This window comes from Xiphias gladius, chromosome 19 (genome assembly GCF_016859285.1).
Source record: "Xiphias gladius isolate SHS-SW01 ecotype Sanya breed wild chromosome 19, ASM1685928v1, whole genome shotgun sequence".
NCBI lineage: Eukaryota > Metazoa > Chordata > Actinopteri > Istiophoriformes > Xiphiidae > Xiphias > Xiphias gladius.
In genome coordinates, this window is record NC_053418.1 from 30,114,303 (window position 1) to 30,126,829 (window position 12,527).

Here is a 12,527-nt window from a genome sequence, read left to right on the forward strand (position 1 = left end):
ATTGCTCTTGTGCTCTCGCACTTGTCAGGTAATGTGAGCAGTTTGTCCTCCCAAAGCCGAAAGGGATCGTTCAGCACAGACAGAGCTGATCCATGAGGAATGTGATTTATGTTGAGGCATAAATATTTTGGTGTTGTAACCTCAAGGAGGACTATATGGGTTTTGGTGAAAAAAACCCTTAGTTCAGAAGTGTATAGAGTGGAGAAATGAAGAGCAGTATCCCAACAGGTTTTCAGTTTTTTTTTTACTGAAGATTTTTAGTTGATACAAGGCACACAACTTACAGATGGGAAGTAGACTTGATGGAAGCAGCAGCATGGATGGTACAGCATGGAGAGAGGTTGACTCCAGTCCACAGACAAGCCAAAAGACAATGCCCTGAGCTCTCTGTATCACCAAGCTACTCTTTCAACAAGCAGAGGTGTGACCAAAAATAATTATTTACAGTGCATTTACAAATATTTACAATATACTAATACACTATAATATAAACTATACAATAAATTATATAAATTTATTACAACAAAAACAACAATAACTGAAAACTAAGCAGTAATGAAATTAAATCAAACCAAATCCAAAGAAGGTCAGCCCCCCCTTGAAAGCGGAAGTCGGATGGCACATTCTCACGTGTGAACTTCATGAAAACATTCAGCAACAGGAGGTTGACCTCTATCCTGTTTTTGACACTAGGCAACGTGATGAGCAGGGTTCTCTCTGTAGGAAAACATTTTTTGCCTTTATGAATTGTACATGCACGGTGCCACAAGCGAACTAAAGCTGTTGTCTTTTTATTGTTTGTAAAATCTTGTAGAACCCTGGTGACTTTGAAAGCTCCTCATACCTTGGGGGACAACATTGTTTCAAGAGAACTACTATGGGAAAATCAGTCATTTGCTCCTCTGTATTTGGATGAACTGTACAGTAGACCTTTGTGGACAGCTAGCTGATGCTTGTTTGATTATTGCATACTGCCTGGTGCACAGACACAATAGATTTACTTAAGGCTGTTATTCTCCACAGTTCTCATTTATTCCACCTGGCAGCTACAAGAATAATGAAGACACTTTAGACGTAAGTCCTTAGACTTTTACTAAGGACCTTTAGTCAAACTAAAGTTAAACTAAAGGTCCATAGTAGGCAGCATATACTGGCAGCAGTACATGCAAAGTTGGTAGTAATGAGACTGAAAAGATGGAGCTAATCAAAAAATAAATAGCTTGTGGGTTGTCTCTCTGACAGCCATCCTCAGCTACTGGTATCATGACCTCCATCACAGTTTAACAGAACTTTAATGAGACATTAGCCTCCACACACATAATTCATATTTAACTGAGGTAATCTGAGAAGAAACTCTTGCTTAATCACCTTAAAAATAAGAAAATGTATGTCCTACACAGTCATATCAGTGTTTTGCAGGAACAAATGGACAAAAGGCAAATGGGGGAAGTAAAAAATCTAAATCTCCGCAGAAGGAAAAGAGGTTCATTCTACCACAATAACACCTCATCTCTGATTGATATTTGACTGTTACTTCCCAAAGAAGGTAACATGAAAAGGACTGAAATTATTGTTAAAGTGTGAACTCTTCCTCACACTGTTACAATGTGTTAGGAACTATTTATTCTTTTGTTTGGTCAATCAATCACTTGTATTATGTTGAAGGTTTTGAATAATGTACCGTTATTGATTCCACGCTTATATTGTTCGATTTCTATCATTAATAGCAAAATTAGTTTTATATATCGTCTTGTTTAATGTTTTAATGGGGGATGTTGGAAGATGGATGTGCGAGTGTTGCGTGTAAACTCGATATTAAACAATTCAAAAGTTTTACAGAGGAATTACTTTTTTCTTTGGTTGAAACAGTGGAGGGAGATGATTGGTACTGCCTCTAAGACACACGCCTGGCCCTTTGGGAGATAAAAACAGCTGGATTGTTTTGTGCACACTTTTTTGCCATTTTTACCGTTTTCCAATTGTTTTCCTTTCTGTACTGCTCTTGTCATTTTTGTCCTCATGTATTTTGTTATTTCTTTCGCTTAATGCTCTCTAAGTAACTTTTCCTTTTTTGAAATTTCATTTTTGAAAGCTTTGGTGTCATCTGGCCCACGCCATCCCTTCTAAAGTTATCTAATGAAAGTTAAGTATACTACAGCGCATTATTCCATTATCAACATTTAAGAGGCATGCCGGCTGCATGCCTTCCCAAGACCGCCTAACTAAGAGCTCAATAGTGCCAAAGGAGAAAAGTCTGCTGGCAGACTTTCAAGAGCTGAACAGCTGAGAGCACATGCAGAACCTGTTGCTTAGGCAACCTGTGATGCAACAGGGAGGATCCACCCGGAGTTCGGTCTAAAAGGTTATCGACTTCCACACCAACTGCTTTGGAGTTCCAGCCAAGAAAATCTCAAGACCATCAGCACCACTCAAAGTAGGCAAGCCATCATTTTTCTGCTCATGACTGGGTTGTTGTAGAATAATAATTTAATCATTAAATTTCATCTGTAGACATCTCAGTATTCGTTAGTAGTATAACTGTACAATAAATAGCCTAAACATTTTCTCTCCCGCTGTTGCCCAATTCACCACATTGTTCATTTTATCAGCTACTGATTAACATTGTTCGTTTGCTCAACTTTGTATCTTTGGTTGATTATCAGTCATAGCATTTATCTGGCGTTACTAGACAATAAAGAGTATTTACTAGTCAGTAAATCCTCTTTATTGGACCCAGTCGTTGCCCTGTGCATTCCTTTGAAGGAAAGATTGGAGATCAACTGAATCAAGAAGCCACAGCTTCTAGTATCAGACTGATTAGTTGGATTAATTGCATTAATTTAATTTATGCCTCTTTGGAGATGGTGCCCCTAAAATGAATCCTAATCTAAATAATAGAAGAAAATGCTAAAATGGTAACTGTATGTGTATGTTGGACAATATGCCAAAAGGGGTTTGCCCTGTATTACCAGCCAATAATGCTGAAGCATTACCATATGTGTTTACATATGTACATGTTTGCGTGCACGCCTGCTGAACTTGTTGACTTGTCATAGAAATGGGGTGAGATGTGAGACAAAGATACTGTGTGAAATAAAAGGGACAGGTGTATGTGGGAAGTTATTGTAAGTTATTGTAGTCTAGTCCCCTCACCAACACAGTCAGTGGCTGGCACTGCAGCAGTGGTTTTGCACATAGCTCAAGGAGGTAATCAAGGTACTATAAAAACTTTAGCACCAAATTGCTGTCATTTGCATCAAAATTCATACCCCTTCTCAAAGTAATGACTCAGTCACATGCCAACAATATAAAAAGGGGCTGCAAGTTGAGGCCCACAGCTAACTCCCTGATTCCATGGCAACATTATACTTTCTATTTAAGTCCCCGAAAGCATAAATTGGAAAGGTGAGGGCCAAAGCTTTGAACCTTTGAAAACATCTGATTTATAGAAAGAGACACTTATCATGCATTTTTTTTGTCAAATATGACAATGATAGACAGTGGCTCTTCTTCTTCGAAAATACCATCTTTGACTGAGCATAAATAATACAAAAACCTATAAGCAGAGAGCAAATTAACGAGACAACAGCAAGGAATTTCTTTTAGTTGTTTGGTCAGCTCAGTTTTTGCACCTTTAGTTGATGGTACAGAGATGACAGGAAATGAGGGAAGAGAGACTGGGGATGATATACAACAAAGGTTCCTGGATGGATGCGAACCTGTGACATTGCTGTTTATGCTCAGTGCTTTAACCCTTTAGACCAACCCAGAACTAACACCATTTCAATACAGCAGAGAAAAGATGCAAATGACAGTTTTCAATTTAGCTGAAAAATCAATGATTGTGGCTATAACTTTCACCTCTAACACCTTGAAACTTTTATAAATTATGTAAATTATAATTAAAATCGTGTTACACAAAAACCACAAAAATATGTGATTGTACTTTGTCAAATCACAATTTCAATAAAAAATCCTTCAGCCATAGCCCCAGGATAACCACGTCGCTGGAAGCGCTCTCTCATTCCAATAGCTTTAAACTTGTATCTGTGTGACAGTACCATAGAGTTTTGTAAATACTTTGAATTAGCTGGGTTTTACTTTCAACTTTTAGAAGTGTGTTTTAGAAATGTTTGGTGCTAACACCTTCTCATTTTCTTTGTAATGAACTTATTTCAAGTGTTTCTGTGTTATTTACTTTTCAGACATATCCACTGGTGTACAGGCAGATATTGCTGTGAGCTTCTTGTTTCCCTCAAGCTCATTTAACCTCTTTTTCATCTCATGTTGCAGAAAAACCATGTTTTTCCGAATATCATGAAAGAAAAACCATATGGTACTTCTCTCTCTTATTGTTGTGTTAGTGCTATGATGTTTTCAGCTGAGTAGACAGACACATTCATATAAACTCACTTCTCTTTGGCTTTCCATTGTACTTCCTTTCCTTTCCTTGTGCTTTCAGCCAGAACACCTCCTACAGCCTGCTGCTGTCGCTATGGAAAGAAGCTTGCGTAACATTCCTAACTGGGCCAATTCCTCTGTCCAGTTGAGCCAAGAGTCATACAGAGCTTTTCCATCAAGCAGCGCTCTCGCTAACTGACCCATGTTCCTGAATTTATACTACAGTACACTGATGTCACTATCTGGCTTCTACAGCTGGCTCATCTATCAGCATAAGTCATCATACTTCAGAAGACGTCTTTAACAATTCACAGAGTGTACTCAGGATTAATAGGTCTAAGTCAGACATTGATCACTAGCCATGTGTTAATGGTTGCTGTTTATGTCCTTGTGTTACCAGGTGGTGTTTGAAGTGGCTTTTAACAGTGCCAGAGGTGGATACGTGGCCATAGATGACGTCTCCTTTTCCCCTGAATTCTGCCAAACTGACACAGGTGAGAGGAGACATTTTAGGAGGTTAGAAACTGACCACAATCACTGGCTGCTCTGTATCTCAATCCTGGTTCAGTTTGGCTGGCTGTTCAATATGCTGAAATCCAAGTCTGAAGTCTTACTTGTGGCCACTGGAGGCTGTAATGTTAATTACACCTCACAATGCAAAATTTTTGAACTTATGGAAGAATATATTAATGATTCTATTAGGGTTAGAGATAGGAAGTTTAGGATAAGTGATTCCCAGAGATTCTTAACAACTCCCCCCACCAAGCCCCCTGGGTGGCACTTGCAAAAAAGCAAGGGCCATCGCATATCACTTATAACTCCTGTATTAAAAGGGCTGAAGAAAAGCAATAAAGAAAGAGGCAAAAAAAAGGCCGAGCCAGGGAGAAAGGAACAGGGTGGACAAAAGATCAGAGGAAAAAATAAAGGAGGGAAAACAGAAGATAGCAAGTGAAATAGAGACAATGGTTAGGCCCTGTTCATACCTGGCATTAAAATGTGTCTTGGGTGATCCGATCACAAGTGGACAACTCTAAGTACAGGTGTGAATATACCCTAGACGCATTGAGGACGCATTGAGATCCAATTGCTCAGATCCCATTCAAAGGCAGACTGGACCACATATGGCCACTTTGTTTTAGCAGCATGTGAGCAAATGTGTCTTGGGCCGCATTGAAGGACCACCTACTCAACTGACGTCCTCTGTGTAAGGGGATATATGTACTAATTTGCAAACAAATACAAGTCATGCAAATCGCGTAAGCTGACTTTGTACATGACATCTGAAAATTTTGAAAAGCCCATAGAGGTACATTACGAGTGCATCAAATATCTTGGGCAATATGGTTTGTCTCGAATTCGCCAAGGAATATACGCATTTTGTATTGTTTTGATATCGATCTTTTAATTTCCAGCAGACTACGCTGGAGAAGTGCATTGCTGCCTCCCACCATTTAAAAACAACAATGCATTTGGTCTTTGCAAATGAAATTGATGTACGTGTATATTTGCATATAGAGCGGGGAGGTGAGATCCAGTCACAAGCGATCGCTCAAGACTTATTTGGAGATGCATTCTAATGCAAGGTGTGAACTGACATACTTAAAGCTTTCCAATTGTGATCGGATCACCAAAGAGAAACGTTAATGCCAGATATGAACAGGGCCTTAGAGTCAGGATTAACTGTTAGGGTCAGGCTGGGTTTGGGAAACTTACAGTAGCAAGAAAAAGTGTGTGAACCCTTTGAAATGACTTGGTTTTCTGCATTAATTGGTCATAAAATTTGATCTGACTCTCATCAGTATAGACAAACACGATGTGATTAAACTAATAAACTAATTTTGTAACTATAAAGTGTATGGTCTAGACCTGCTCTATATGAAAAATGCTATTCATAGTGCTATTGGCAAACGTAAGTGAACCTTTGGATTTAATAATTGGACAATTAGTAATACCCTCAAACAAGCACTTCCTCAGTTCTGATCCAGCACCTGTGGATCAGACCTGCACAATGTTCGGGAGAAATTTTGGACCATTACAGAAGAGCAAATCTCTATTACAGCATGTGTAAATATGAATTAAATGAGGGTATACATTTTTGACTCTGCTCTGGTGCCGACAGATTGTAGGCATTTTAGGAGTCTATTTACTGTCAAATAAATACCAATGTGATAAATCTTTGGAAGATGTTATACTGTAGTGCTCTTTTACTGCTGCATCCTAGCCCTAACCCCTGGTTCCTATTTTACAATGCACAATATTTTCATTACTGTTCTCTATTAACAAGGCAGGTTCATGTTGAATATGCTGTGTTTTGTGTTCCAGAGCCGATCTTTGATCCCTCTATAGCCAACTGTGACTTTGAGAATGGCTTGTGTCTATACTATCAGGAGAGAGCAGACATTAAGGTGTGGAGCAGAGCTTCGGTCAAGCCTAATGCCTACAGGATAGGAGACCATACCACAGGAACAGGTAAGTCACGCTGCACCACAGACTCCACCACCTATAGTACTACAATACTGAGATGGATTTCTGGATTATAAAAATGTCTGGTTTGTATGAAAAAAATGAATGCTTTCTGTGTATTTTGTATTTGAACACCAACATTGCCATGATCTACAGTAAAAAAAATTTTTTTAAATTTTCACATCTCCTCTAAAATTTACACAAATAGAAAACCTGATGTAATTTAATCAGTGTACAAAGCCAGATAATTGACTGAGCACGTAAGGAAAATGCAACAATATTTACCATCGTATCCACAGCAAGAACATAACGAGCAGTAACCTGGGAACTCCTATAACCTGAACCTTGTGAGGTTCTGGTAAGATGTTCTTCCTTCCATTTGCAGTGTATTTCAATGGAAACAAATACACCATTAAAAAAGTCAAAATGGAGGTCAACTATGTCATTTTTATGGTCTGTTTGTTAGGAGACTGAAAGGAGCAGTTGTGGGACAGACAATCATGGAAAAAGTGGAGGTAGTAGTGTTATTGATTAGCTTTTATATTTTTGATGGGGCCAGCACAACATCCAGTACAACAAACCACTCCGTAGTTTTTTACTTTACTTAATTGTGTGAAATGTGATCTTTTATTGTGATCTTTTGTCTTTTACCCAATTGTGATCTTAGGCTGTTGTGGCTCAGGGGATAGAGCAGGTCACCTAGTAATTGGAAGGTCGGTGTTTCGATCCCTGGCTCCTGTGTATGTGTGTATATAGAAAAGCTCTGTATCAATGTGGTGTAAAGCAGTTTGAGTGGGCAATAAGGCTAGAAAAGCGCTATATAAGTGCAGTCCAATTTTATTTTTCTATAATATTGTGCAGCCTTTAATTTTTTTTACTGCTCTGTTTGTGTTTAAGGCATTGATTGTTGTGTTCTTCAGTTTTTTGTGTTTAGTTTATTTGATTTTATGATAGAGAGGACATTAAATCGCACACAGAAGCAAAAAATGTAAAGGATTTGGCATGTCCAAGTCTTATTTCCACCCTTCTCGATGTAAAGCTAGCAATGATGGTACAGTCCACGGGCCTAATTTATACAACTGTGCATAGGATCCATACCAAAGTTTATGTGGGTAAAAAAGACAGAGCAGACATACACCAAAAGAAATCGGTTCAGATTTATGAAACTGCACACAAACAAGTCTGTACAAATTTGTCTTTATAAATTACAATCAACTTGAAAATGTGTGCCCTTTGTCAAGCTTCATATTCCACCAAATCCCACATGAATATTGATATAGTCTATATATTATCACGTGGAGAATAGAGGCAGAGTTACAAACAACACGATGTTTGAGGGGCTCATGGCTGCAGCAGCTGTTACCGCAACAAACAGGACAATTCCTGAAATTAAAACAAAGAGCTCAGACATGGAGTTGGGTGCCTTAAATGCTTTGCTGCACATTGTCAGAGTATGGACTGACCAGCGGAGGCACAGGGACAAGGAAGCTCACCGCTTGGTATTTTAAGCATCTATAGACTATAGCTGATGAAGTCACATATTCAATATTTAAAAAACACTGTGTTTAACTCCAAAATCCAGCATATAGTTGTTACTCTCATGGTAACTATCGGAGAAACACCAGACAGACTTTCCAGAATCTTCCACCTGATGCATTCTGGTGTCATCCTCTGCATTTCAGCCACGCTGTGGTGGTGTTGTGGGTCCACAAACGACTGAGATAGAATGTGAGCTTCGTACAACCCCACCCTCTCCTCCTGTGAGGATTTGGGAATGTGGAGATGAGTCAGTGCCAGGTGCTCAATAGTTTAATAATGGGTCAGAGATGGAAATGGGTAAGATTTGATTTGGTCTGTATCTTTTAAAACAGTGAGGTGCTTATTGAATAATTAGTGTCTTACAAGCACAAACACAATATAATACAGCTGGCCTGAATGTTCATCACATTATGGATATATGATTATTGGTTTGATATGAAGTGAAATTAAGCCTGTGTGAAGGATCATTATCTGGGTTCAATACACTACTTCACCATCTGTCGCTAATTTTTCCAGTCTCCAAAATATTTGTACGCCTGGGTTAGAGTTTCCATACAGGTTACGTGCATTCTCTCGTCAAATTTCTTTTAATAACATTTTTTGTGGGACGTATGGTACATGTTTATGTGTTAAAGACATGTTCTGTGCATATGCGACGGTTATAAATGAGGCTCCATGTGAGTAGGTGATATAATGAAGATATTGCAGATATTGGTGCATAGAGGTGCAGTAGCACGATGGTGGTTACTTTTGTTGTGTTCGTGGTAGTTGTCCTATTGGGATGTGATAAGACATCTGCTCATTTCCACTATATGAAAAATGCCCTGAGATAACCTTTGTTAAGATTTGACGATATAAATAAAATTAAATTTAATTGGATTGAGTTCCAAGAACTTGCCCCCAAATCAGGTGGAGAACAGAGGAAACAAAAGCATAACTCATTACAATGGACACAATTTGCATTACATTTTGTTAAGTCCCTGAAGTGAGAAGGGGCTACCTATTCTATTCAACTAAAGAATGGCATGGGGAATTTGGCAAAATGGACGGTTACATGTATATTTTACCATTTGGAGTTAAAACATAGTTAATATGTGGATCACTGTCAAAATAAAGCTGTGGTGCAAATCATTATGCAAGGAAAGCATGAAGGCCTGGCTTAAGTTTGTCCAATATCTGCCTTAGTTTTCACAACTTGTCCCTGGGTTGTAAAAACATACTGTGTAACATTTCTGTATTACTGAAATGTGTGTTTTGTGAAATTATCCCACTCTGAGTTTAAGTGTTCCTTGCAACTCCACAGCAAGAATATCAATTTCCTTACTCGCTGCATAATGGTGGACAGGGTATTTTACTTTGTACCATGTACCATCGTTGTCGAGGTTAGCTAATAACAGCACAGGCAGGGTGGACCCAAATGCAGACACAAAGGCAGGCTGATTGAGTGAAGTAGTTTTTTGAGGGGAAAAGAGAGGCAGATTGTGACAACTAAACTAATATTACCATACTATTCTTAATTATGTTCTATGTCTTATCTTTCTCAGGCTGTTTCCTTCTGGCAAACACTCGTTTCACTTCGAGGCCTGGTTATGTGGGCCGGCTTCATGGTCCCTTTTTACCGGGGAACCAATACTGCTTGAGGTTCTACTACATTCTTAATGGATTTAGAAAAGTAGAAAATGCTCTGGTTCTTTACATTTATGACGAGAACAATGTGGCCCAGGAGAAGGTGTGGAGCCTGGCTGACACTTCCAGGGCTGTATGGACTCAGGTGGAGATCACCTACATGAAGCCCATGCTTTCTAAGGTATGAAACACATATATCGATGATATATGTGAAGCTTAATGCTTTTGAATGACTGATAGAATGCCTGAATGGAAAAATGGTTAGAAAGGTCTATGGATGGATGAGAGATTAATAGATAGAATGATGAATCGACTACAACTTTAATTGGATACATAGCAGTATTCAGTATTTTTCTCTGTTTCCCAGGTAGTGTTTGTCAGCATATGTAAGAACTTCTGGGAATGTGGCCGGGTAGCCATTGATGACATCACTGTCAGTGTGGGGGACTGTCAGATCACATCAGGTAAAAGACTTAAAAATACATAAACTGACAACTATTGTTAATGTCTAAAATATGCCAGGAGTGTCTTTGAAGTTGTAATCCTTGAGATTTCAGTTCTGGTTGATTTGATAACAGCAGGTGCGATTTACTACTACAGCAAACACTGGCTGAGTAGGTATTTTCTCAGAAATATTACAGAAGAGCTGCTGTTGGTTCTTTTTACAGTGCAGCCAAACAAACTCAGACTGTTTTAATGAAGTCAGTCAATAATAATTGACTCTATCTGATTTCATTCTGCAAACACCTCAGTAGTTTTAAATGAAACAACAGGTCAGGTTTCTTTGTTGAGGAGTTGGACACGTGCAGCTTGTCACCTGCAGCTCTTCATTGACAGTGGCATAAAAAGTATGTGAACCCTTTGGAATTAGTGTTTCCTGCGTTAATTGGTCATAAAATGTGACCTGATCTTCATCTAAGACACAAGTACAAACACAATGTGTTTAAGCTAATAACACACAAACAATTATAATCTTTGTGTCTTAATTGAACAATACCCATTAAACATTCAAAGTGCTGGTGGAAAAAGTAAGTGAACCCTTGGATTTAATAATTAGTCTAAGCAATAACCTCAAACAAGTGCTTCCAGTAGCACTTTCTCCAAAATTTAAGTGACATTATGCCAAACAGCACTTTGTTTTTGTTTTTACCTGTAATCCTGGACATCAGGGATTTAGGGAAGAGGGATCCCAGAAAGTACAAATGAGATCTTCTCCACAGACATGTATCCACAGCAGGTAAACACCAGACATATTGCTAGCATTTATATGCACTGCTTTGCCACCAGGCTAATTTTGCCCTCATTTGCATAAAGTTAAAATTTTAAAATTTTTGTTCCCTCCTGTTTGGTCACTTTGCGGGCCAATTCTGCACCACCTGAAATCCCACAATGGCTTGCAAAGCAATTCGCTCTAGTCCCATAGAAAATGAATGGGCTTGAACTTTGCCTTGTGCCTCACTCCGTGGGTCTTAACCATAAGTCTTTTGCTTTGCACTCACTCTCACACAAACTCTAATCCCCTCCTTCAGACATGCAGCTCCTCTTTCTCTCTCCTTCACTCTCTCTCTTTCTCTTTCCCTCTTTCTTTCTGTCTCTCTCTCTCACACACACACTCACACAAATGCACATACACACACTCACACGTCTATATATACTCTTGCAAGTCTAGCAAGGATTTACCATTTGTACCTGTGTTTGTTATGCTCAAATAATATTTGTTGTATGGCCGATGCTTTTCGTGTGTAATAAACGTTTTTTATATTTTAATAAAAGGTGTTGTTGCTGTAATATTATCCAAAGCCATCCTCTGCCAAAGTACTCCATCACTTTCATTACATTGCTATTTCATTGACATAATAAATCTGGTTCTAATATAAATATAACAAAGTTTAAACACTAACAATTTTACTAGATTTCCTGTTTATTTTGTTAATATTAATTGTTAATTGAAATTCTAAAATTTTAGGTTATTATGAGAGTGCTTTGAATATTGCACTGATTGCACCTACTGCTGTGAATGTTTGTATGATGTATTCAATATGGACAAGAAAAATAAAATGATTTGTGTGTTATTTGTTCAAATGCATTGGGTTGGTCATAATTGTAACTTACATGAAGATCTGACCATATTTCTTTCAAATTTATACATAAATGCAGTTAATTTCAAAGGGTTCGCTTACTTTTTCTTGCCACTGTATGGGTGGAATGCTTGGTGTTTGGTCCACACACAGTAAGGTAAATAAGTATTTGCCTCTGTACACTACCACAATGGATTTGAATTGTAGACTTTCAGCTTTAATTCAAGGGGTTTAACAAAAATATTGTATTAACTGTTTAGGAATTACAGCCATTTTTATACATACTGTAGTCCCTCCATTTTAAGGGGCTAAAAAGGAATTCAACAAACCAACATAATTATAAATATAAGTATTATTTTTAATACTTGGTTGAAATCCTTTGCAGTCAATGGCTGCCTGAAGTCTGGAACCCATGGATAT

General features: G+C 38.3%; 1 protein-coding gene across 2 annotated transcripts in view; it reads left to right on the plus strand.

The window, feature by feature from the left end:
* Nucleotides 1–12,527, plus strand: part of mamdc2a (MAM domain containing 2a) — a 56,367-nt gene that overhangs the window by 21,771 nt on the left and 22,069 nt on the right. For both annotated transcript variants that reach the window (XM_040155069.1, XM_040155070.1), the window contains exons 7-10: nucleotides 4,802–4,895; nucleotides 6,724–6,870; nucleotides 9,948–10,210; nucleotides 10,397–10,493. In XM_040155069.1, the coding sequence (XP_040011003.1) occupies nucleotides 4,802–4,895; nucleotides 6,724–6,870; nucleotides 9,948–10,210; nucleotides 10,397–10,493 (601 nt within the window). The remainder of the gene's footprint in view (nucleotides 1–4,801; nucleotides 4,896–6,723; nucleotides 6,871–9,947; nucleotides 10,211–10,396; nucleotides 10,494–12,527) is intronic.